General features: G+C 39.9%; 1 protein-coding gene across 3 annotated transcripts in view; it reads right to left on the bottom strand.

The window, feature by feature from the left end:
* Positions 1 to 26,878, bottom strand: part of arhgap10 (Rho GTPase activating protein 10) — a 66,359-nt gene that overhangs the window by 21,859 nt on the left and 17,622 nt on the right. For all 3 annotated transcript variants that reach the window (XM_034688351.1, XM_034688352.1, XM_034688353.1), the window contains exons 2-17: positions 21,016 to 21,111; positions 20,735 to 20,796; positions 19,305 to 19,376; positions 18,999 to 19,100; positions 15,482 to 15,592; positions 15,108 to 15,212; positions 14,615 to 14,744; positions 14,279 to 14,385; positions 13,506 to 13,600; positions 12,766 to 12,847; positions 12,529 to 12,571; positions 12,336 to 12,404; positions 11,672 to 11,746; positions 6,286 to 6,370; positions 3,674 to 3,732; positions 578 to 683 (exon numbers count right to left, since the gene is read on the bottom strand). In XM_034688351.1, the coding sequence (XP_034544242.1) occupies positions 578 to 683; positions 3,674 to 3,732; positions 6,286 to 6,370; positions 11,672 to 11,746; positions 12,336 to 12,404; positions 12,529 to 12,571; positions 12,766 to 12,847; positions 13,506 to 13,600; positions 14,279 to 14,385; positions 14,615 to 14,744; positions 15,108 to 15,212; positions 15,482 to 15,592; positions 18,999 to 19,100; positions 19,305 to 19,376; positions 20,735 to 20,796; positions 21,016 to 21,111 (1,399 nt within the window). The remainder of the gene's footprint in view (positions 1 to 577; positions 684 to 3,673; positions 3,733 to 6,285; positions 6,371 to 11,671; positions 11,747 to 12,335; positions 12,405 to 12,528; positions 12,572 to 12,765; positions 12,848 to 13,505; positions 13,601 to 14,278; positions 14,386 to 14,614; positions 14,745 to 15,107; positions 15,213 to 15,481; positions 15,593 to 18,998; positions 19,101 to 19,304; positions 19,377 to 20,734; positions 20,797 to 21,015; positions 21,112 to 26,878) is intronic.

Below are 26,878 nucleotides of genomic sequence, written 5' to 3'. Positions count from 1 at the left end.
TCACTGCCTCAGGGAAGAGGGATTATTTACTTATCTTCAATTTGCTCATATTTAGTTTATAAAAAGCTTGCTGAGGTAAAACCTTGTAATGTTAGCTAACATTATTTCTAAAATCTTTCTCCCTATCTAATCTCACAAATGGAGTGATGCACAATAGTGCTCCATCCAGGGGTGTATGGAGTCATCTCAAGAGAGGGCTTAATTTGAGAGGTCCATTTCATTTCATTTCAGTGGTGGGCTGTATGACAGCATGCTGAACAGGTACGGTACGCTGCACAATCCTCCTTCAACAGCTTTAAATGTAAACCAGAATGACCTCAGAAAAAGCAAAAAGGAATGTTAATACGCTAGCAGCATCAATTTTCTTACCCAGCAGTCAGTGAGTAGACAGAGAGGAGATAGAGTGACAGCAGGGAAGGGGGAGTGAAGAGAGTGGGAGTGAGGAAGAGAGAGAAAAAGCATGTGGAGTGAGAATGAGGAGACAGACAGGAAGAGCAGAAGAGAGAGAGAGAGAGAACTGAGAGGGAGAGGGGGCGGAGATTGGGTGAACTATGACCAAGGAACTATGAACACTCACTTGGCCAGATGCTTCATAAGCAGCCCGAGGACTTGTCGATTCCTCTCCGGTAGTTTGTGGACCAGGCAGTGGACGGCTTGGATGCGAGACTCTGGACTACCGCCCTCTGTTCAAACGCAGAAGCAGCCGTGCACTCACATTAGACTACAAGGATATCTATGTGCTGCTCAGGTGGCAAAGAGCCAACGCAGCTATACAACTTTAGCAAACAGCACATTTAAAAGGTTTAATCATACAAAACACAGACCATTGATTTGACTCATGTACAATCAGAGCTTAAGGTAAAAAATACAACACAGAAAGGGATTAAATGAAGATTTAGATCCTCCATCAGTTCAAAGGTCCTAAAAACTATTTTGATACAATGTTGAAAATTAAAGTTTAATGGACCTTTAAAAGACAGGATGAATGAGTGAGGCTATCACCCTGAAGTAAAAGGTTAAGAGGAGGATACATTCCAGTTTAGGTACGTGAAGAAGAGTTGTGATAGTGATGTATGGTAGTAAGCCTCCCAGTATTTGGCAGCAGGGACCACTATGCTGGCGAAGGAGATAGCTTTACGTTACTGTCGCTACCGTATAAAAGGGTTGTGTTAAAACCCCCCCAGATCATCTCTTAAACATTTCCTCACACATGGGCATCTGACCGCCCACGCACAGACACACACACAGACACACAAAATATCATTACTATGGGAACGACAAGGATTTAAACACGGAAAAAGCCTCTTATGGATGCTGTCATCCATCAAAAAAATATTCATTGCTAATCCATTTTTTCCCCCTCGTTATGAGGGCATTGCGAGCGCCTGATAAAAATGTCAACCTGATCCAATTATAGCACTTGTTGTAATAAGATTCAAGTTTGGCTCGCTTTGAAAACATTTCATACACAAATGAGGTTATGTGGGCGGCGAAAAAAAAGCATCTAGTTGCTGTTCAAGGTCACTAGTAGGAACCTTAAGGGCAGGAGAATGATGGCATATTTGTCACTTTTTAACCTTTTAACTTCCAATCTCGCCACATATTTTTAAAAGCTGATAGAAAATTGGCAACATTTACAAGGTGTTGTATAACAGGCTCAAATAAACACATTTTCCTTACATTGTCGAAAAGAGCATGGTTTTGTTCAGCTGGATTCACTGGAAGCTAACCAAAAATACATCAACATGTCTACATCAAAATAACAGGATAATCAACAAACTGGGACTAACCACTGTCAAGTGTTCGGAATATGATAGCAACTAGAGATACATCTTATGACGTAGACACTTCATCTATTGCACAACAGTATTGATAACTATAACCTACTTTTGGGAAAAGTTAAGGTGCATTTTCGACCAAGAGTTCCAGGGTCTTTTAGCCCCCAGAATAACTTTACCCTGAACTAAAAGGTTCCTGTGCCCCCATTGTTGTCTGCGTTTCGACTGCAGGCTGAGGTCCTGGGTAGATTGTGCAAATCAGGCGAGTGACGTATGGAGAAAAAAAATTATATTAAATAATATTTTGAAATCTTAATAAAAACTAAACAAGAATGCATTTACAAGAACTCCCTCTGTGTTTCAACAACTGTGTAAACTCCACAAACACCGCAACATTCAACCAAAAGTCCCAGGACCTTTAAAAAGTACTACCCCCCAAGCAGGGGCTTTTCAGGGGGGAGATTATCTACCCCTGAACCAAATTTAGACCCTGGTTCCTCTGGTCGAAACGCACGTAGTTCAGGGTAAAGCTCCTAGTTCGGGGGTAAAGTTCCTGCAGTTGAAAAACACCTTAACTTGCTGTGTACTTACATCCTAGGGGTGATGGAGGTAAGTTTAATCTATTGTCAAGATTATGTATTGCACAGGTTAACATCTGATTTAAGAAACCCAGAAGAGCACTTATCCCCGTTCTAAGATAGCTGGATGTGCAACCTGGGGCACTTCAGTAGAAACCAAGATAATATGGGTGTGTTCACATGCAGGCAGTTTCGGCTGAAACAGGTGCAACCCAAATATTTCAACATTAACATATTAATATAACATTATAGTCATTATGGCCTTCAGAAAAAAATGTTTTGGGAGGTGGGGTAGTGCACTATAGGCCCCTGTGGCGCAGCCTAAGCTTTTGTCCTTAATGGCATTTTTCCCCCCTTACATTACTTTTACTTTTATACTTAAAGTTGTTTTGAAACCAGTACTTTGACACTTTTACTTGAGTAACAAGCTTGAGTTGATACTTCAACTTCTACAGAAGTCTTTTTAAACCCTAGTATCTATACTTCTACTTGAGTAATGAATGTGAATAATTTGGACACCTTTGGTGGTGATGAGTGAGGGCCTGTGTCCATTTATAGCATTGTTTTGCTTGCAGCGCCTATTTTGAATACAAAACCAATGCAGCTCAGCATTTCCAGTGCTCAGCATCCTCAGAACAAATACGTCCTCCGTATCAGTTGTTTTTTGGAGCCGGCTCACAGCGTTCTCAGTTGAAAATACTTGAACTTTTAGATCACAGCTGCACTCTTCAATGTCACTTCTCCCTCAAGAACGAGCATGACTTTTTATATTAACTTTCTCAACAACAATAATGGAGAAGAAATTAACCTAAGTGAGGTCTGTAGATGCCAGGACAAATATTTTTGTCATTTTTTTTACATTTTATTTGTACTAGCAGTAATGGACAAAAGCCCTTATGCATGTTAACGTCATATTGTAGTTTAACAAGTCTTTAACAGACCTTTTTCTGGTTTTAAGGAAATCTGGTTATGCTGTTGATAGCACTCTGATAAAGAAAAGAGCACTGTTAATTTTAACACCTTAATCCAGTTTCTGATTGTGCTTTGTTGATACAGAACTTACTGAGATGGTGAGAAAACAAAACCTAACAGCAAAAAGATGATACTGTCAAGATGAAGTATGAAGCATCGTGCATAACCAGGTTCTCATATTCTATGCAAACATCCTCTCCAGATAAGATAAAAACCAGAATGAGGTTTAACACTGGGATACTAATGAGCATGTAAACAGTGTCTGTGTCAGTCTGACAAAACACATGGATACTGTTGTTTGCAGTACTCAGATTAAGAGGTGGTATAAGAGGTGGTCAAACTTACTTGCAGGGCTAATAAACTCTTTGTAAAGTCCATAGGTCATCAGTGGCTCAGGCAGGCTCCTTCAGAGAGAGAGGGAGAGAAAGAGAGGGAAGGGTGGAGGAGTGGAGGGGTGGAGAAGTGAGAGTTGAAGTGAGCGAGGGGGGACAGAAATAGCCTGCACACTGTTTTATAGGGTCTGCACACAGCAATGATTAATGTGGCTGAGCCAGGGGATGGAATTAGATGGTGCACGCATTGAGATAACCAAGTTCATCTGAAGGTACTTTCACACTGCAGCTGGCCAGTGGCCAAAGGTGCTTAGCCTCAGAGGAAACTGAGACTGACCCTGCTTTATTCCAGCAGGCTGGACACAATGTAAAAGACAAGTCGGAGCAGCACTCAGCATGGTTTTACATAGAATAACAAGAGGGATATGCCATTGTAGCTTGTAAAGTCTAGAAACTTTAGTGCCTTTCCTTTGAGTCCTGCAGCTTCTCACTCATTATGTCAAAATGCTTTGTGGAGGGTCAAAGCTTCAAACCCAGCGCATCAGAAGAAAATGGAGTTAACTAATGTTATGTACATTGTGAAATCATATTTACTGATACATAAGGGCCTTTTTCTCATTCTTTTATACACCATCAACTATTCAAGTTTAGATTATGAAATTTAAGAAAGAGAGAAATCAAATGGAATATCAGGACCCTTCTCCTCTTTGTCCTCAGGGGTAGAATGAATCAGAAGGTCTAAAACCCAGCTCTTATTGTAATTTAGGACTGAATATTAAATGCTGTTGAATGTTGAACTATATTGTTGAAGTGAGTTATTTGTTGTTATTAGCTGTGGCTACATTATCTTTAAAAAAAAAACAACAACAAAAAAGAAAACCTGGCACTTTTTCTGGCACTAGATGGCAGATCCTGTGGCCAATCAACTTGAAGCACTTTGTCGCACTTACTAAGGTTTTGTCCTCCAGTCTAAATTCATGCTTGTGCTGTACATCGCTTTGGACAAAAGCATCTGCTACATGAAATTGTAGAATTGTAAAATATCAGTAGCCAGCTAGGTGCTAACAGGTGCTAACAGGTGCTGACAATTACTACAAAAAAGATGCAAATATTTTGAGATTTTTACTTAAGCTCCTGTGAGGAGTTATAAGCTGGCGATGAAACAGACTGACATTACTACTGATGTCTCTTAGTGACCTAAAAAAGGAAACACAATTGTTAAAAAAAGAGTGACTACTTTCTATGTTATTATTCTAAAAGTCTGAAACCATGGGTGGGGGCGGGAACAGGCGACAGACCAAGTTATTAACAGCATGCTACCAATACTGCCTTTTTACCCCATGGCAAAGACTCTCGATGAGCAATACATTTGACCTTTCATATAGAGAAGGATGAAATAACAGGTGTTCAGGACGAAATCAGCAAAGACTTGTTTGTCCACAGGGGGGCGCAAAAAACGTCAACGCCAAATGTTCCTCATAGTAGCTTTAATTTGACATCAGTCTTATAACGATGATTAAATTGTGTAAATGAGCAGATAAATCCAACCTTTTTGAGGCGCAATGACACTGATATACTTAGTTTTACCTGCTTGCGATATTGTTATTGTTTATACAAAGAACAAAATAAAGAAGCTCAAAAATAAAAAAAGCCAAAATTAATATGTTGTTACTTGAAGGTTACCAAAAAATATTTACACTTTACAACTAAACAAAAGTTAAACTTTGATCTTAGCCCGCACAATATGTCACTGTAAACCTGAGAGCAGATGATGAATGTGGAGCAGGCATACAGTAAGAGACATGACCTTCCACAGAGTTAATTATCCTAAGGCACTTAACATAATTAACTCCCTTTTAGAGAAGGTTGTTGAGGAGTTTTCAATGGATGGAATATTTCATATTCAAATGAAATATTCATCGGGAAAAAAAAAAAATTATATATAAAAAACATCTTTCATCAAAAACTGGGTTTGGGCTGAGGTCTGGAGTGGATCTGCAGAGCCAGTGTGGTTTATTGGCTCAGAAGATGAATCAAATGATCAGTTGTACGCCAAGCACAAGCTTCTGTACACTAGTATAATTTTGTTCCGTGTTTGATTAAATCAATAAAACAGTTTATCAAATCACATCTCAAATTGCGTTTAGGGATTCACATTACTCGAAACATCAACTAAATGTCTTTGTTTGGACGATAAGAGTGACATTATTTCAACACAGATTTAAGACATTATATGCAAATCAGAAATGCAATCATTGCAGCTGTTTACAATTGCTGCCAGTGTTTTTTTCCCATTTCTAATTAATTGGCCGATTTAAACATTGAACTCTTCTGTGAAGTCAAACAGTCCACAAAAGTGTTAGCTTGTTTATTGAGTCAAGAATCCTCAACTCAATAATATTCAGATTATAACCAAATATGACCAAGTGGAGAATTGATGATGTACAAAAAACATACATGTAAGCTGTTTTTGTGTAAATAGAAAAGAAAAACAACATAATCTGTTCATTATTGAAAATCGAATGGACTTCTAATTCCAGTGAATTGACTGGTTCTATATTCTATATTCTCTACTTAATTTTTTTTCAATTTCTTGCACCCCCCCCACCCCCCACAAGTCCTTACCTCAGATAAAGCTTCAGTGCACTTGTTACCGTCTTTACATCCCAGTCCTCGCTGGTACACAGATCCACCTCGTTGCTCTTCTCATCTGCATCAATCACAAACATTTCATTGATTTTTACCAGAAGCTTAACTGTCTGAAGTAATAAACAAAGCACTCTTGTTCCCACGTGACACAGCCTTTGTATGATTTCCAGGGCAATCTAGAAAGTCCAAATATGAAATATAAATATGTAACTTGTAATTAGTCATATGAGGATAAAAGCAATGCTGTTAGCCTTTAGGTGGAGTTTACACCAGAGGCTATGGAAGGAAGTTACAGCCTCTGTAGAGGGCTGCTGGTTCTATACTCATTACAACTTTAATTAATCCCTGACTATTTCATCAGCTCCACAGGGACTCCAGGGCTGTGTTGTGCTAGAGATTCAGTGGGCTTTAGTCCCACCTTAAGTAACCTCTGATGAGTTACAGTTGCAATGAATGTTGTGAGTCAGGCACGTGTACTGTACAGGGCTCAGGTCAACACACAGACTTTATTTTCGTGGGTGGTAGGTGGTCTGCGCAACAGAGAACATTTGTTTTTTTGATTTCCTCGAAGGGCTACATCGAGCTGGACTGTGTGTTTCTCCCTCTGCTCAGTCCACAAAATGGTCTGTCCAATATCAACTTCTGAAGGCAAATGTTTTTTTGGTGAAGTGTTGGTAGCCATAGCTGAGCTGCTGTAAGTGTGTATGAATAGAGATTGATGGTGTCTGCACAGGCTCTGTAGTCTGCTCCAGCACAAACAGGTATGATACTGGTTAAGTCAGGGACTCGAAAACATCACTTTGGCAGAAGCAGATTAAACAGTTTTGATCATAAATCCTAACCGAGACGCACCGCTTCTCTTGAAGGTGTATTTGTTCCTGAAACATTTTTACGTTGTATGGACATTGGGATTTTTGAGGCAGGTTTCTAAACCTATTCATAAAAGCAGGGGTATATGCATTTCTTACTAGGATTGTGTACTGATTTAACACTGATGTGACTATGCAAATGTACAAAGAATGCTGTTTTATAAAATAAGTTTAATTAGATATTATCTAGAGACAGACCAATATGTTTTTTTCAGGGCAGATATGATACCATTTATTAGTAGTCAAGGAGGCCGATAACCGATATTTGGAGCAGATATTCATTTGCAGTAAAAGGGAAAATATAGGCGTCAAAACACTTAAATTTGTTTAAATGCCTTTAAGCATATGTATATTAAACAGCTTTTCAGATTTGCCACATGTTAAAGGTTGTTTTTCTTTATCTTAGACAATAGACATCTTTGTTTTAAAATTCTAAAAAAAATCCCAGGCTCAGCAGCATGTCTTATAAAGTTAAATGAAAATTTAAACAAAGAAATAGCTCCCTAAAGTTTTCTACAGTAAATAAAGTTTTCCAAAATGTCAGTATAACTGAAATGTTAATCTTTCACTTATCTTTGTTTTATGGGGGTATTTCAGTTTTTTTGAAGTGGGGTTGTATGAGTTTTAAACCACTGGTAATTGTAGAGGCCACAACAGATGCTGCTCAGCTCGTCCCCTGTAATGAGAACCTGCAGGGAGAAATGGAACACAAGCTAGGCTATGGTTTCTGCAGATGGTGTCATTTCTGCCACGTGATTTAGTGAATTTTGAGCCAAAATAACCCTGTTTTAAATTGATCTCTTATCGGCCGTCAGATTTTTAAAAAAGGCCGATGCCAATATGCGTCAAAATGATAATCGGCCGATAATCGGCCGATAATCGGTCGATAATCGGTCTATCTCTAATATTATCATTACATTGTCAATCAGCAGCATTGTGCTGTATATCATAAATTATCGAGACAAAGAGCACTCTGCTTTGGGGGAGATTATCATGTAATTTGTCCAGCATTGTTTTATGCATTATATGTTCAGTGAAAGTTTGTTTAAACCCTTTAAGACTGAAAGGCTGTAAAAGCATATTCAATTTAGATATCTGGGTTAGACTTATATAGGCCAATAACATCAGCTAACAGTATATCTGCCGGCATGGGAGAGTTTAAACTGCCCAAGACTTTGTTTTCAAACTGAAGATAGGGGTATTGGTAAAGGGGTCCCATGAGGGTAAAAGTAAGCCCAAGATTACCTTTACTTCAGCTGTAAATGACAGGATTTGAACATAGGTGAAATCACAAATGGGTAGTTAAAATGTGTGGAGCCATGGATGATAGCAACACATGGTTGCGTGAGGCATATCCAGTAGGTGCATTGGGGTAAAAGGAGGTGAATAAGTGCCTGAATGTGCCAGCTCTTACATCCTAGAACTGTGCTTCTACTCAGTTGCTTCTGTCTTTTTAATAATCTCATGACCCCTTAAGCTGCCAGTATGCTTCTTCAGGAGTGCCTCTGATGGTCTTAAAGCTTCAGAATCCCCCTCACTCAGACCTTCTTGACTCTGACTGGTAACTTGCAGAAATTGACTACTCAAGATCCACTTCACTCTTTGATTGGCCCGCAGTATGAAGGAGAGTAAAAAGCAAGGGATGGAACTTTGCTTCTGTCCTTATTTTAGTCACTTTCTATGTAACCTGCAGAGTCAAACACTATGAAAGTGCTCCAGGAGAGACTGCCTACAAATGTGCTGCAATGTAGCAACCCAACTCTTAATAATTCCTTCTAAAACCCTTGTAGGAGTCTTGACCATCAGGGTCGGTAACTGTCTGTGAATCCCAAAGCTCTTAAAAGATCTTTCCTTGCTCCTCCATTATCCGTCCAGTTTTTGCTTTGCCATGCAGTCTGTCCCAGAGCTCGTACTGCTGCTCAGGGGAGAGGATCGAGGAGAGAGGAGGGAAATCTGAGGAGCACTGAGCAAGGATACACGAGAGCAGCCTCCACAAAAGTCTTTGAACTGACAGACACCCTCTTGATTCAAATATCACTCACTGATTTGACGCTACAGACTTCATAATATCACCAGAGATTAAAAACAGAGAAATAGAGAGCACAACAGATTGAAATTAAAAACAGACACTAATAGCCCTTTCCCACCAGCCCGTCTTAGCCCTACTCTACTCGACTTGACTCGACTCTACTCGGTTTGTGTTGCGTTTCCACGGGCGCGGTACCTCGTGTCAGATACCAGTTTTTCGCACCTGCTTTGCTCTTGTTCCAAGCAAGCTGAGCCAATACTAAAAGGTGAGGTCGACGGACTGCCGGCCACTGATTGGTCAGAGAATGTCGTCACCGAAGAGTCATGAGCACGACGCCCAACACAGGAATCAAACCCGCCATTTTTAAAAAACAATATCAGTACTGTACAATGTCTGCATGCAAAGTTTCTCTGTGGTTCGTTGACGGGGTCCAGACTCTCTCGCTCGGCCTGCCACAAAAAGCCACAGACCGAGCAGCTGTGTTATGACGACCCTGCCCACCGTGAGTCTGTACTTGGGCTGGTGGAAAAGGTACCCAAACCGAGTAGAGTCGAGTCGAGTCGAGTAGAGTAAAGCAGAGTTGTGTCGAGTAGGGCTGGAACTGTGTAGTGGAAAAGGGCCACAAGAAGTGTCTTGAGACAGATTATTACCCTACGTCAGTTTCGGAGACAAAACTCTGACTGTGTGTATTTCATTGCAATAAATACAGTGGGCATATGTGCACACACAAACAGCTGTTAAAGCCGACTGACAGCGGACCCAGCGGTAACAGGCTGGATGTGGCTTGGGGGCGCCGTTGGCCTTGCGGTCTAAGCACGCGCCCCATGTACAGAGGCCATAGTCCTCGTCACAGGTTCAATTCCAGCCTCGACCATTTACTGCATGTCCTCCTCCACTCTCTGCTCCCCATACTTCCTGTCTCTATTCAATTGTCCTGTCCATAAAGGCGAAAATGCCCAAAAATATAACTTACAAATGGATGTGGCTTCACGTGACACTTGGGAGGAAGGGACTTCTCATGAATTGTCTCTTGTAGTGTAGCTAAACTGACCCTATAATCCCTAAAGTGTTTTTTCAAGATCATGTCTTGAATTTAATTCATTCAACAGAAGTAGGAAGTCAGCTCTTTTGAATGAATGGTCCACAGTGACACAACATCCAGTGTTAAATGCCTCAAGAGTCATTTCCACCATAACAATGTGGATCGTATTCATTAGTTCTAAGGAAACATCTGACAGCATTCCTCAAATTTGCCCTACTCTGCAATTATATGTATAGAACTAAGACGTCTAAGTCAGCAACTATTATACTGGAGCCATATCCTAACAACACCATCCACTCCCCTGCCACATACTGTAAAACATACAGAGTTCAATTTTACCGTCTTCTTCCTGCTTTATTGTTTCCTGACATTCAATAGATGCCGCTGTCTTTGTTTGTGCTGTAAAATGATGGGAGACTCGTTTTGTATTGCTCTGTCCTTCTCTGATTGGACCCCAGCCATGTCGGTGGGTGAGAGATGCAAAAGAGGAGGAGGAGGAGTGGGAGGATCCAAAAGTCTTTCTTCAGGGTTTAAAGCTTTTCTCACCCACTCACTCTGGACTGTAGTATGCATGAAATGTTAGTGAATGTGTTTGTTTGATATTAAAGTAGCATTACCTCTGTATTCATATAAGTCATTTCAGTTCTTTGCAGCATCATGAAAGTGTCCTGTGTTTTCTATAGAATTGCTCAGCATTTCAACGTCTTTCACAGTGAGCTGTGGACTGTCCCGACCACAGAAAACTCGTCTTCTGCAATATTCACGCTTTAAAGAAACTTTTTCTGTGCTACAGAAGACTGTTAACGGGAGTCTACAGCATGAGTCTGCAGGTTGGGAGGCTAGAGGATTTTGGAAGGGAAGCTGAGACAGGCTGGCGGCTGCTTGAGTTTGTTGTCATTCAGAACACAGAGCTGAAAGCGAGCCGGTGACTGCTGGAGACGGCAGGAAACCAGAGAGCGGACGGGGAGCGGTGGAAGGGACAGAGGACAAGCTCTACAGAGGAAGGAGTTGAGTGAAAAGATTTGAAGAGAAGTGAGGGGAATAAAATAAACCAGAAAAGGCTGAGAAGTAGTGTGTTAATGAAGCAAAAGGCAGAAAGTGCAAGGACATGAATGGGAGGGATTCTTGCTGTCCAGGGAGATAAACTGAATAGGAGTGAGGCAAATATTCACCCGGGCACTTGTTGCACATTATAAAGACACAGCTCTGACACGCTGAATCCTTGGCTAAATGTCGGTCACTATCTTTTTAATGTCCGACCGACATACACATCCATTACCACTCCACACTCCACTAACTAGGGGCAAATGAATATCACAAAGATAGTGCAGCAGCATATAAATTAAAAATTTAACTTTCTTCATTCAGTCTTTATGCAAGTACATTTCTAGAGCAGAGAGAGCAGAAGAGACTTAAACTCACCAATCATTAATGAGAGAAGCTTCTGTACCTTGGAGCTTACGCCGACAACTCTGTACAGGCCTTGGTCATTAATACCTGAGAAGTGGCAACAGTAATAACACTTTATTTGTACAGTAATATTCTTAATAAAGTTGCATAATAAAGTGCTTTAAAGGGAAAATGAAAAACAAAGCGACAATAAAACAGAAGATAAAAATAATGAAATCATTATGAATAAAAAGAGGATATTGAAAATACAACCCTGTGTGTGAAAACTGCACAGTAGCTCTGAGAATATCTAATCAAAATTTGAACCAACTTTAATAAGATACATTTACAGCAGAAAATATGTTACATGTTTTATTTGAAGAACATCCAGCCCTTTTTTGACTGAAAAGAAGGTCAGATAAGCCTGAGAAGACGGGTACATATTAACAGGAACTTCAGTGCTTTGCATTGATAGCCTTTAGTATCTGCAGTAAAGGCTGCCTGCAGCAGCTGCCAGTCAGCCTTTGCTTTCAATATTGGAGCAAGTCTGCCCCCTTCTGTACACATAGAGAACATGCACCCATGTCACCCATTATTACCCAACAATTCTCATGTCTAATAATCCCAGAATGACTCATAAACCACCCTGGTATTCTCTCAAACTTAGCTTTGTCATATCTACTAATCTGAAGCTCACCTCTTGTCTCTATGGCAGTGATTGAGTTCTTCATGAAATCCAAACCAACTTCATCCAGCTGGGCGTCAACTGCAGGCGGTAGAAAAAAGAAACATGGTAGTATGTAAGTAGTAGTAAGTATGTGAAGCCTTGCACCAATTCAACTAAGTGACACTTTTATTTATGTAGATGCAAATTCTGGAAATGATCTTACTTCCTCTTTCTTTAGAATAAGTCCTCCCAAGATAGTGTCCGATCTGCAGAAACAGAACACAAACTACGTCATGCCTACAGAGAGATACTCAAGTACTTTGAAACTTTGTGATTTACAGTAAGTCCGGATATATGCAAGCATTTCAAATAAACAGGAATGGTTTCTATGGAGCACAGCAAAGCAACATGAGCCAAGTGTGAGTGCCAGAAGATGACATAGCTCAGGCGGCTGACTCACAGGTTCCTTCCCACCCATGGCCTGCATCCAGAACTTGTGGTCATCCTCTGACAGAGCCTGTACTGTGAGCACCGTCCCGGGCCTAGTGAAGAGTAATACCACAGTTAGGCAAAGTCTTGAAGGCACATTACAGTAGACCATCAGAGGATGTCAGTGTCAATGTAAAACATTAATTGCACTTGTAAAAATCCCTATGAAGGACACTAGCACCTTGAATCTGCAGTAAGTACAAATATGAGCTCTATTAGTCATCCCAGCTGGTTTATGAGACATTCAATCACGTGGGGGCAGATGGATATCAAGTTACGCATCCCAATCAGAATGAATGTGTGGAGTTGTATTACAACACTAAATCGGGGGTATTGCTCTTCTATTAATACAACAGAAAAGGGGCAGGGCAGGGTATGTTGTCTGATAAAATGAGATGCTATCTATAACAGGAGGGCAGAGCAGGGTGGAACAAATTATTGGCCTTTACAATCCAAAACACAAGGAGCATTTTGTGAATCAAAGATCTTAGGCGATACCTTAAAGGATGTCTAACATTACTCAAACAGCAATAAATAACTGATGTGCTCTGTGACCACTGTGGACACGGCACACAAGAATATTTCATATAGTGTTCAAGCAAGAATCTTACGAGAGGATTCTGTTCTATAGTGTGTGTGTCGTCTTTGAAAAATACAATTGAAGCTGCAGTAAGGACGCAGTTTAAGAAACAGTTTAAGGTAATGATGTACCGATCTGTAATGTCGAGCTCCAGACAGAACCTCCTGTCCAGCATGTCTGTTGTTTTGCGGAGGCATGATTTAAGCGTGACGGACTCTGTCTCCCCCTGAAAGTAAAAATAAAAATGATTAGAGACTGCACAGTGAACAGTGAAAAAGGTGGGAAACACTAGAAACAATGTCAACACGGTACTCCAGTCACAATAAACTCTGATTTAAAAAAACTGCAACCCTTTGTCAAAATCTGTTTTATAAAGAGCTCTGTCTTTTTATGTCTCCTGGATACTTTATATTTTTGCAAAACTGGATTTCCAAGCAGACAGACTGACTACCACTGTCATATAACCCTGATATGAATGATGCATGCACCAAACAAACCTACCCTAAATAACAGTCATCATTTCAAACTCCTACTAAAAACAAACTTTTACCTTTTTTTGTAACAATGCAACTTACAAAAAAAGAAAGCTATGCAGGCCCCTCAGCAACAGTGGGATTTGAAAGATTACTCTTTGATAATGTCTCCATCTTTGTTTTAACTACTTTTGTAACTGCTGATCTCACCATGAAAATACACAGTGCCATGAAAAGGACTTAAAAGTAATATCGTTAATCTTTTTAGAACCAAAATGTTAGATTTTTCGAAATAAAGATTAGAATAATTTAAACAGTAACAGTCCACTGCCCCATGTGTTCAATATGACTTAGGTTCATGCATGTTCATTTTTCTAAGGTCAGGACTACAATAATGGACAAGACAGTGAATAACAATAAAAACGACTCACAATCTTCCCACCGGATCTGTGGTCAAAGGTCACCATGTGCAGGATCTTCTGCTCTTTGACAAATGTGCTGTAGCGCTTCACCCAACTAGAACCAAAGGGAGGTGGCCCTATAGAAGAAAGGAATAGATGGCATGCTTATTGCAACAGTACCAATGAAGGTATGTGGAATTACAAGTGTAAGCAAATGCAGCTTTAACACACTTTTACAATAGCAAAGTAAACATGAAATTTGACATAAGATGATGTGAGGGTTGCTAAGTGTGCAGAAGTTTGTGATATGAATGAATGTAATAGGAAACCCTGTGCTGAGACACACTCAAAGTATCAAGGTCTTACGTTTTTCCTGTACATAGAGGTAGCCTTCACAGCTGATGGGGCTGGTCTGTCTGTATTCCTGAGGTGCCTCCCTGATCCTCCTCATCAGCTCGTGCACCTCTGACCGCGTGCCCTCAAACCGACTTCTTGTCTGGGAAGGAAAAGAGGAAAACACACACTCAAGTGTCACTTCCTGACACTTCCTGTTTTAGGTAGGAAGACCTTCTTAATTAGGGGCCACTGCAAATCAAAACCAATGAACTTCCTCTGGAAAACCCTTGAACTTCCGTGGTTAGTTGTAAACTCAAACTGGGAATGAAAGAGAAACTGTAACATTACTTTGGTGGGGATTTCCCCCTTTAATTCACTTTTCTTTTTGCCCCGCAAACAAATTAACACTTTCCTGAATATGTTTGGAAGTAATTTCTTTTTTAAGTAACAAGCGACAGTTCCAATGGTCAGATTAATCTCTCTTTTACAAATATAGAAATAATAGAAAATCAATACTCCTTACATTCTGTATGTTGATCTGCAGTGCTCTTTTATAATGGTCGAAGTCCTTGGCAAGCTCAAAGCCCTGATGATAAAAGGTGAAGACGGTCTGAAAGAAGGCCAGCATCTGAAAAGATCATAACCCAGGGTGACACAGATAAGAGATGTTAATTAAATCTGATCTAATCTCAGACACTCAGACTCGCATGCAAGTGAAACAGAACTCAGAAACCCACAGCAGTTACCAAACTGTCAAGTGTGATAGGACTGTTTAGTCATTTAAATGTAAGACCGAAACTAAACCCTACCTGACTCATATTGTATCGCTTTTTGCTTTCATAAAAGTGAAACATAAACCCTCTCAGTGTTGACATGCCGCTGAGGTCACTCACTCACCGGCTCCACACACTCAAACTTCTTCCTCTCTTGGATCTCCTGCAGTTTGCAAACATAGTCCAGTGACTCCTCCTGAAAGTGCTGCCTCATGGTTTCCACCTGGCCATCTGCCTGTAGAGGGGGAGAACACACACCAGGATGATTATAGAGATGGACAGAGTTATTGAAGCCGGGGAGAAACATTATAATGCAGTGCAATTTGAGGTTTTTATGTTATAGCATTGCAACCTAGAAAGAGGGATGCTCTGTTTAGTAAGTGATTCATAAAATACAGATGGTTCTCACATTAAGTTAACATACAGTCGCAAATAACATGTTTGTATCACAAAAGCTATACCAACTGTACGGCTTAGAAACAATGCCGCAACCAAAGGAAGAAACTGAAGAAGACCACGTTATGTGTAACAGAGAGAGGATCTCTCTTAAGAAGCAGCAGTAGTAGACTTACAATAAATTCAATAACCTGTCACCTTGATCTTTCAACTTCTGTTTTTTTTAATGAACAGTTTTGCAACTTTTTTTGATAGATTTGAACTGAACAAGCTAAAGAAGATGGGGTAACAGATTGAGTATGTATTACTAGTTGGGCCTGATTTACCTTTAAAAAACTCACTTTTTCATAAATCCTCTTGATTCACTGCTAGATATTTAGACCCCTTACTATTATTTACTTAATTTCAAGGGAGTGATCTGGAGTGTAAGCTGCCATTTATGACAACAGTATGATATTATTAAAAAAAAAGAAAAGCACAGACGTTAGCACCTCAAGAAGGAACCACAACAGGGTGATGCTGCATTATTTACTACCCTTTTTTGCACCTTTTCTTTAGTTGCATTTGGGACTATTTGTGAAATATGTATAATGTGAGCTTGGTGCATGTTTACTTTAAATATATTGATTCAATCTAATTGTAAATCCTTTGGAAATACAATTGATTGCTACATTTCAATAGTTTAACACAATTTAACACATTTTTAACTGCATGTTAAAAATACTGTTATTTTGCAAATAAAAAAAGTTTTTAAAGTTTTGTCTTGATTTGAGAATGAAACGAATGCAACGGAATGTAAAAGTTTGTGGTGATTCGCACACTCTTAAATATAGCTCTAGTGGTTTTTGCGATACCATTACCCGCTGACATCAGTCTGATCAGCTGCACCTGTATGCTTAGCTCGTAGGTGGTGGCTCAAACTCAAAGTGCGTATTACTTTTGACTTGTCAACTGAGCTGTCTGGAAGTTTTTTCTAGGTCAGATGTGTAATTCAAAAGCACTGAGGTGTTGTCATTTTCCTTTTCAGCTGCAGCTACAGTGTGTCAAATAGATGCCAATGATTATTGAATAGTATTTTGGCTTGAAATGCCCATCCCTAATATCCACATGCTTTTGATCTGTGATTGAGCTTCATACAGGTTTGATAGTTAGTTATAATTGTGTCAGTCTAAGGTTCGGTGGTTCATATGTACCGTTCAGGCTGTGTTCAGGATCAGAGACATTATCGTAGCCAGCTTTGACACGTTTTAATTGGAGGCAGAAACATGGAGTTTCTCACCCAGAAGCAAAAATGGCCGACTGGGGCGCCGTTGGCCTAGCGGTCTAAGCACGCCCCATGTACAGAGGCTATAGCCCTCGTCGCAGAGGTTCCGTTTGCATGTCCTTCTGCGCTCTCTGCTCCCCACATTTCCTGTCTCTCTTCAGCTGTCCTGTCCGTTGGGGGCGAGGATGCCCAAGAGTAGAACTTAATTATTTTTTTTTTAAAGCTGGCCGACTTCTTTTTGGGTTTAGCATGTGGGTCCAAGAGGCTTTTTTGAGGGTTTACCAAAACTCACACCTGTAGGTTGATAGTGCTGCACGGGCTGAATTTTTGAAGTTGCGTGACAAGAAGTGCATATTACTTTTGACTTGTCAACTGAGCTGTCTGGAAGTTTTTTCTAGGTCAGATGTGTAATTCAAAAGCGCTGAGTAAAGTTGTAGAATGAAGTATTCTGAAGTGCCTCTATTTTGGGTTTGTTCAATACAAATAAACCTTCCTTGTCCTGCCTCACCTTTAATGCCATGTTTGGACAAATGACACGCTTAAACGTACACATAGGCTGTTTTCAAAACGGCCTGTTACATACTACCTACTAATCTAGTAAACAGTAGTACTGCCTACTACATACTGCGTTTGAATTCAGTATGCAGTATGACTGTTCTGTTCGATCTGTGTTGCAGTACGCTGGGCCAGACGTCACTGAATTCCGTTTTCGGAAAAAGCGGCAGTAAACAACGGCCAAACTGATAGCGAAACTGCTTCTTTAGCATCCATTTATGATTTAAAAAGTTAAGAAGTTGTTTATATGGAATTCAATAACTTTCACAGCACCTAAAAACTGAGTTCCCCCGTCAAAAAAAGAAGAGAAAAGAAAAAGTGGAATGAGCGCTGTGCATTGTGGGAAACTGTACGCGAGGCAGACTGGTCCGATGCATACTGTAACATTTTCCCGAATCAGTAGACATCCGGGGAGTTTTGGCAAACTGCAGATTTTGATCTCTTCACATACTACTTATTACATACAGAATTTTGGCCGAATCAGTAAGTACTGCTAGTATAGCAGGCAGTTTCGAAAACAGCCATAGTCAATTTAGAGTTGCCAATCATTTTTCAGTTATCTGCATACCTTAGTTTGGACTTTGGAAGGGGGCAGAGCAACCAGGGGGATATTTACACTCAGAAAAGCTCATCATTGTTTATACTAAAGACTACATCATGTATATACAGCATGTACCACAGGGGACTTGTTGTGAGAGTAAAATGTAGGCTGCTTTAAATACATGTAAAGCATGTTTAAGTGCAAGATGTTGTACACTGTCCTCCGAAAGGAAAATCCCTACATGAAACCATAGCCTATTAAATGTCAATCACTGAACAATGTTTATCATTTTATAATGTATGAGATTAAAGTTCACAAGCTGACTTTACACCTGAAGCAGTTTTATAAAGTCTGTGACGTTCTTTCCAGGCTCAATAGGACTCAGAGCAAGTTTTCTTCTGTCATATATTAAAAACCGTCTGCAGTAGGAGTGTCAACAGCTTCAAGTGTTCTCCTTGGTTGGTGTATACAACATATGGAGGAGCCTTACATGGCAGTATGGCAAAGATAGAAACAGTTTAGGAAGAGATTACAATATCCTCCATCAGTTCTAATGTTCCTGCCACAGCGCTGTAGTGTTGGTAATTCCCAAAAAACTACTACAACCAGTTCTAACCTTGGAAGTGCAGCTAAAGTGAGTACACATTTCCTTTCCAAACAAGCCAGGAAAACTGTTGATGCGAGGCACGTCAGTGGAAACTCAGACAGTCCAACAGGCTTTACAGTGAGGCCCCCCCCCCCCCCCTTTGGCACGCAGACATAAACCAAAAACAGGGATTCTCAAACCAAACAAGATACCCTTTTTTTCGTCTACTTCTCTCTCGTTCTGAAAACATGAAACAACGTGTTTCATATCAGTCGGAGAGTTCAGGCCGGGATAAATACCTCTTGTAGCTGTGGCTCTTTCTTCTTTGCTGACATATTGAGAAGCTTTTCCAGAGAGCTGTAGTACTTCTCTGTTTCCTTCTCGTACTTCTTTCTTTCCGCCTGAGGGAGGTACAGAGGAAAGTGCAGAAACACACGAGGAGAATTAGACACTAGGTCATTCTTGGGGGCAATGGAATGAGATGAATCATATGTAATTAGCGTTAAAGTGAAAAATTATGGAATATTTTACAATCATGAGGGTATACCAAGCTTGGGAACAGATTAGCTAAGTAATAGAAGAAGAAACGAAGCATCATACATTACCCTTACTGTACCAAGTTGCTCTTTTCTGAACTTTTCCAGAGGCTTCATCAAAGTTTCTGTGATGTTTCTCATCTGGATAGACACAACAGCCAAAATAAAGCCTTAACTATTGCTCAACACAGTGACAAACCCTGCTGACTTTTGATATGTTACAACATTTTCAGTCTTAAGTATGCTGACTCCAGTGAAGAGTGGCAGCTGTATACAGTGTCTTAGCCTCTAGGGGTGCTGCCTTATGATTGATGCCCCACTGGCCTTGATATACTGAGTTGCATAACTGGAATTACGCAACTCCCGCTCTAAAAGTATCTCCCTCTTTGCCTATAATGCATTCATAAAGTCATTGTATTTTTTCCTCATTCCTCCAGTGCTTCTGCTGCGGGACACGTCTGAGCTTGCATGCCCGTCCTACTTTTCCTTACTTTGCAGTGTGATGTCATTCCACAATGCTGAGCAGTGCTGATCTGAGCCCAGCAGAGTGTTTATCATTACTGTCTGAGCCCAACACTAAAACAGTCATCTCAGTCCGCTGCTAGAGACGGGCCCACTCCCAAACCTCAGACACTTCGGGCAGACATTACAAGACAATGGCTGTTTATAGAACACTAAATTGTGCATCCCTGTTATGTCTTAGTTGGATTTCTTTTAAAAGTATTTTCCCAAACAAACCCTGGTTATCACGCCTACAGCATAACTTTTAAAAATGTCTTCAAATAGGGAGCTTTATTACACACTACAAATAAATCTTAGGATAAAATCATACATCTTGGAACACTTTTAGCACTTCCTTGGAGCAGTTCATGACCCACTGCAACCTTTAAAGTCAGTCCTCCTTTCATAATGCCTTTACTTCCACCATATCCGATGTGTGATTTGTGTGGTTTATACACTCGCAACTTTAACAAGGCTGCCCTGTGCAGAAGCTAGTTTTATGGTGGGGTGTCATAACCAGCTGTAATGTGGAGGACCTTGTTTCTGGTAGAAGCTCATGTGAATCTGTCTATTCTGGTATTTAAAGCTTGGTTGTAATTATGTGAATACGCACTCCTGTCCTCTCTGCAGCCACTCCCAGGCAGTTGTTGTGACAGTGACCCTTAGACAGGTACACGGGAAGGAACTGTTTGAACACTATCAGCACTCGTACACCCTCAGGGAACTGGTTTTTGCTCTGCATTACTGGGTGCTGTGGCTGCTCTGTACGTTGGAGAAAATCATATTAGGAGCGCCAGCCGGATCTCTGGTGCATGACAGAATTAGACGCTAATAGATTCAACTACCTAATATGGGCAGTAATACGTGTAGGCTGGGGGAAATGCACACAGTGCTGGCATACACAGAGAAATAATTTGATTAAATATACCACACAGACAGCCAGACACACACAGGTATTTTCCCTTGCTCTCAAGCAGGTTCTGACTGGTTGTTCTCACCATCAGCTCTCTTTGGTCTTCTAGGTTCTTGAGGAATGAGGAGAACTCTTGCAAAGACTCATCTGGAGAAAAAGAAAACACAGTGATAACTGCGATGTCTCTCTCTCTCTTTAAACACACGATGATGATCAGCTGTTCCCACAACAGTTGCACACCAAAAGCAGCTCTTAATTTGCTGGTAGAGAGAGTACCATAAACAAACATTTACAGCGCTTGTCTGTGCGGTGGCAACAAAACTAGTGGTTTGTTTCCACCATGTGAGGAGACAAACCCACACTTACCGATACATTTCTCATCATCTGTCTTTGCATCCCCTATGTACTCGAACTGAAACTCTCCCAGGCACTGGGCAAACTTCCGCTGAGCCATGCCAAGCTCTGAAAGAAATCAGAAAACATAAAAGAAACATTAAAAGAAGTACTTTTAATAGAAGACAAAATGCTTAGTATGATTTTATTGTTCTAAGTCAAGACCTGCCAGGGAAACAAGCTTTAGAGAGAAAATAACAACCCAACCACAAACATTACAATAACACACCGCTTAATAATCTTCATTTTGCTCAAAGTGAAACAAACAATGTAAATAGTAACACAAAACAAGTCATCATGAGCGGTCGGTCTGCTGCATCACATAAAGATAACAACTGCAAACATCCTGTTGTCTATGGTCTGCTACATCCTGTTGCACATCAAACCCTAGTGTGTTCGGAGGGCAGGTATCACAAGCACTAAACACATACAAACAGACTGCTTTATGTAATCATCTGTGTGTTTAAAGCTTACACATGCAGAGAGAAAAGAAACAATGTGATGACACCATTGTATAATCCAAATGACTGACACCCACAGAAAGATCTAAGCATATTGCTAGAGTTATTCAATGCTTTCATTTTCAAGATGCATGGTGGTATGATGCTGTTTCAGGTAAGTGACAGTAATTACATTTAATTGGTGTCTTATTTAAGTGCCTCCTTAACTTAAACAGCGTTATATTGAAGTTAAACTGATATGTTTAGGGCTTTTTCAAGTTTGGTTAATACCATAAAATCCATGTATTCAAGTACACTTAGGTTAACTGAGGGTCAGGTTGAGTTGGCATTTCCAACATGGCTCCAAAGTGCCTCTTCAGAAACCATTGGGTGACCTCACTGAAACTGCATCCATGTTTTATACAGTATACGGTTTCTACATGACTGGACAACAGCTTACATTTATTGTAAAACTGTGTTGTAGAATGATAAATGCATCATCTTAATTCCTTGATCTCTTGATTAGGGTTGCAAAGGGGTGGAAAATTTCCAGTAAATTTGGGGAATATTCAAAATTTGAAACTTTCCATGGGAATTATGGGAATTAACTAGGAATTGAGGGTAATTTAATGGAGAGGTATCATAACCAAGCATAAATATTTGTTTTATTATAAGCAGACATCCATCCAAAATAATACAATTAAAACAGATTTATTTGTAAGTAGAACTTCATCAAGTGTTAAATATTTTATTGAACAATCAATTTTTTTCATTAAAGAACAAAAACATGAATGTTGAGTTAAATATTACTCATCCCCCGACCCAACCCATTCAAAATTAAAAAAAAATACAATCCCCAAAAAGTCCCATTCAACATGTTCAATGAAAAGAGCCGCTCTCCCTCCAAAAAAGTCCCATTCAACATGCAAATAAAAAAGCATCTTCCCTCAAGCTTCTCAAGCCTAGCCTCTGCAGGATTCTAGAAATCATCTGTGCATGTGATGGAGGAATGCACAGTGCATGTAGGGGGCGTGGTCTCAATAGCCCTTCAGTAAGCAGTGTGCTATGTGCATGTGATTGAGGAATAGCATAGATATTCAACTGTACTTGCATGAAATCTGGTTGTTTTAGTCAGGATTATGCTAAAATATATTTTCCCCAACTGTATTTAAGTTCCCTATTAAGAGCCAACCTTCAATTTAGTAAATTCCTGGTTTATTCCCATAAATTCCCATTAATTCCCATGGAAAGTTTTCAACTTTGCAAATTCATGGAATTTTGTAACCCTACTCTTGATCAAAACAACATTGAGATTTTTGGGGGTGTAGTAAGTGTTGTGAAAGTCAAACCTCAAATACACTGCAGCAAATCAGTAAACACAGCAAACTAAATCTATTTCCAAACAGTGAAGAGATTCCCCGTGGTGGGATCTCTGACCCACAGTAGTTCCCCTGGGACTCGATGACAGAATGCAGCGTGGGTATTTTAAGACTTGAGCTCTGAGCTGTATACTGAGGAGCAGTGTCACTGGATGAGGCAGATTGAAGGGACCCTATAGGAAAAGATAGGCTACCCTACAACACTGATAAAGCTCAACACTGCTGAACTTCTGTGATGACTACAAACACACTCAGCAGCTGGCTGGAATGTAGAGCTGCAACTGATGGTTATTTTACAGCCATTATAAGACATATCAAGGGGCCAAGCACCAACTGGTGTGAAGACCTAATTGTTATCCGTAGGATTATTAGGGCCCGAGCACCGAATGGTGCCAAACCCCTGTTGCAATTGCTCCTAAAATAATTCTTGTTATCAATGGACCAGAACATTTGCCATTTTCAGAGTCTGAATATGCTCAAAAACATGAAATTTGCATACTTTGGGTCACGTGAAAAATGTCGTGTTTTGTTTGAGCCATAAATGGGTGCTTTAAATTGGCTTGATAGCAACAAGTTCTCAAAAGTACAGCACCTGATGGCAGTTTAGCCTAGAAAAGTGAAATTTGGTACATAAATCCTGCTTCCTGGGAATTAAAAAAATGTCTCTTAATGCCATGATGAAGTGCCATCAGGAAGTCTGCCATTTTGAACTAACTACCAAACATGGGTGGGTTTTTTTTTTTGCCCTGACCTGACCCGACTGATGAAAAGCTACTCGGATTTTGTACAACACTCAAAGGGCATGGCTGTGGCAAGCCCTCAGTTGCATGTTCACCCACTTAACAGGAAGTAGCTTTTATCTCAGTCATGTATGTTTCAATCTGACCCAATTTTACACGTACGTCAAGGATCCAGGCCTGAACACATAGCGCCCCCTAGATTAAGCTAGAAATGTTACGCTGTCACTCTATGAGCATAAGATCCAAGATCGTTCAACATCTCTCCATCACATTTGTTCAAAAATGCTAACAGAGTATAAGATGTTGGCCTAAAAATGTAAAGACTGGATATTAAAGAAGTATGGTATGTTGCCTAGTCTACTAGTTCCACATAATAGGATTTAATTTCCCCCACTTTGGAAAAGAACCCACTTTATCTTCTCTGTAGGAAAAGCTATAAATGCCCAGATACTGAATCTCATCTAAAATGTATTGTTTTAAATTTTGTACATATGTTAAGATAAAATTTCAGAGCAGCAATCCAGCATGAGTACTGTTTAACTTTGTTTCATTGAGATGTTTGCCTTGCCTTGTTCTTGCTGCTTACTACCCCAGCCTGTCTGAGCGGTGTGTGTGTGTACACATGCTATGGATTAAACCTGCAGTAAGGCCCAAAGCCCAAACATGTGAGAGGTGTTGGACTATTTCTGCCTGTGCAGAGCACAAAGGGCAGAGCGTTTGCCTCAGTAGCTTATATCAAACAGTTTGAAATCCACTGCAACTCTTTCTGTAGCTCTCTTTCATATTGTTACAATTCCAAGGCACACAAAGACACAACAGGCAAACCAAACACCTGTTGACAATTTTTTTTAAGTCAATTTGTCAAAGTGGAAGTACAGGAAGCTAAGGGATACAAACAAAACAATAAAGCAGATTGTGTGTTACAGTTTTTACAATAGTTTGTACTGAAGCAACTCTATATATAGCACTTCAATGTATTGTTCTTTTGTTTCTTGCGGGTGAGGTCCTAGTTTTTTAAGAAATGAAAAGTACACCCCGCAAAACTACACAGGGTGGGATTAAGGGAAGACTCGATATGTTGGAGATGTGGGGTGGCCCCAGGCACCCTGATTCACATGCTATGGTCCAGCCCTAAGATCCAGAGATGGTGGACAGCAATTCATGAGAATATTACTTTGGTTGTGGGGCAAGATATCCCATATCTACCAAGCTTATACATATTGGGGGATCACACACCCTTAAAGGGGACCCCTGAAACCAACACAAGATGGATTCACACAGCCATCATGCTGGGTCGTAAGATCCTGGTTAGGGAATGGAAAACGGTGGATCTCCCTCCATCTAGCCTATGGTTTACTCAGTGACGTGTAGTTGGAGCCTACAAAGAGCTTGCATACAGGATGATAAACCAGCTAGACCTATACAGTGCCAGATGGGGAGGATACATTGATCTTATCACAGGACTATAGAACTTAATTGTGTTAAGAGTAGGGCTGGGCGATAATTTGAACGATAACTATCGTGATATCATTTTCTCGATATAAATATAAAAAATGTTCAAAGCTATCAAACCGTCTTCAACTTTCAGTCAGGACCAAACATCTGCCTTTAAATTTAAATGAAAGAATTATTTGATATTTATCGCGATAATTATTGATATCGACTGATATGAAATATTTTATCGTGATAACAGAATTTCAATATCGCCCAGCTCTAGTTAAGAGCTACCCTTTTAATTTTGTTTTATTGATTTAATATTCTAGGTTGACCAACCCCAACGAATTCTGAATGAAAAAATGTAAACATCCTGCAGACCATCTTAATGTAACAAGCTGGTCTAGTTTTAGTTTGGTTATGTAGACTTACAGCCTCCCTTGATGTTTGTACTACAGTCTGTAAATAGGAGACAACCCATTTTATGCTAAAGTCGTTCTACCTTTCTTTAAGTTATGTATTGTTATTATTTTTATTTAGTTATTCTATTATTGTTATTATTTTTATTTATATACATAGTCACCTGTCTATTTGTAATTTTAACCCTTTTGTTTTTGTCAGATTGATTTCTTTGTTGTCATTGTTGATTGTCCTGTATGGATGATGTGTTCTGTCAGTTATTGTGTTATGATGTAAAAATGTGAAAATTAATAAAAACTTTGGTCATAAAAAAAGAAATGAAAAGTACAAACAATGAAAGAAATGCAAAGGAAATCACATAAAAAGCAAGATGCTCCATCATTAGGAAAAACGCTGTTAAAGCCGAAAGTAAGTAGGAAAAAAAAAAAACAATAAAATTGAATATTTCATGATTTGTTTAGAATTCAATTCATTTCTTGGCTTGCTAACTTCTGCAAGACACAGCGCAGCCCGAACATTACATCACTCACAGAGACTGGAAGGGGGGGTTGTAATTTTGTCCATTTCCTTGATACCACACAGGCATGGCAAACAAACAACACAAAACAACATTAAAAGACTGACAAAGAAAATAAGTCTGGTTTTGAATCCTCTGACTCAGGCACCAGTGTTTTGGCGAGGTCAGACAGGATGGGAGGAGGGGAATCATGGGATGCTAAATTGTGTCCGTTTCTGCATAGATTTATTAGACAACAGTTTAGAGCTTAAAAAATTATATTACACACTAATGTCAACCACAGTAACTCATTTTGAACTCATGTTATTAATACAGTAAAAGCACTGAGGTGACTTCCAACTGATGTAAACAAGCCTGTTATACGGGAGATTTTAAGTACAGGTTACAGGCATTACTTTCAAAATAGAGGTATGACAAATATAAGCCTGTCAGGCCATATTTTGGAAGCAAACAATGTGCATAGCAATTTTCTTTGAAGTGACTGTGAAAATCTGAACGGTATCTAAACCACGAGAAGACCGCTTAAATCCATACACAGCTGTGTGAGTCCATAAAAGGTCACTCTGGTCCACGTAATAGTCCCTCATTTGCAGCACACAAACTGAATGAAGACAAAGAAGATGGTCCTTTGTTGGCAATGTCTATAACAAACTCTATACTTTTATCAATCCAGTAAGAAGCATACACTCTGTTGAATCTAGTGTTTTCTTTTGCTGCATTCAATTCAAAGTGTTATCTAAGGAGACATGAGTGAATGTAGGCCTATAGTGCTGACAGCACCTCTATGATCATATTTCACCACTGCTTGTGTTTTTATTGTCACCTGTAAATACAGTGTAATAAAACTACTCTCAAGAACAGTCTAGTGTGATAAGAATGTAATCCTTACCATACTACTGACCATTA

The sequence above is a fragment of the Notolabrus celidotus genome, chromosome 7 (genome assembly GCF_009762535.1).
Source record: "Notolabrus celidotus isolate fNotCel1 chromosome 7, fNotCel1.pri, whole genome shotgun sequence".
Lineage (NCBI taxonomy): Eukaryota > Metazoa > Chordata > Actinopteri > Labriformes > Labridae > Notolabrus > Notolabrus celidotus.
This window is presented reverse-complemented; position numbering and strand designations above follow the sequence as displayed.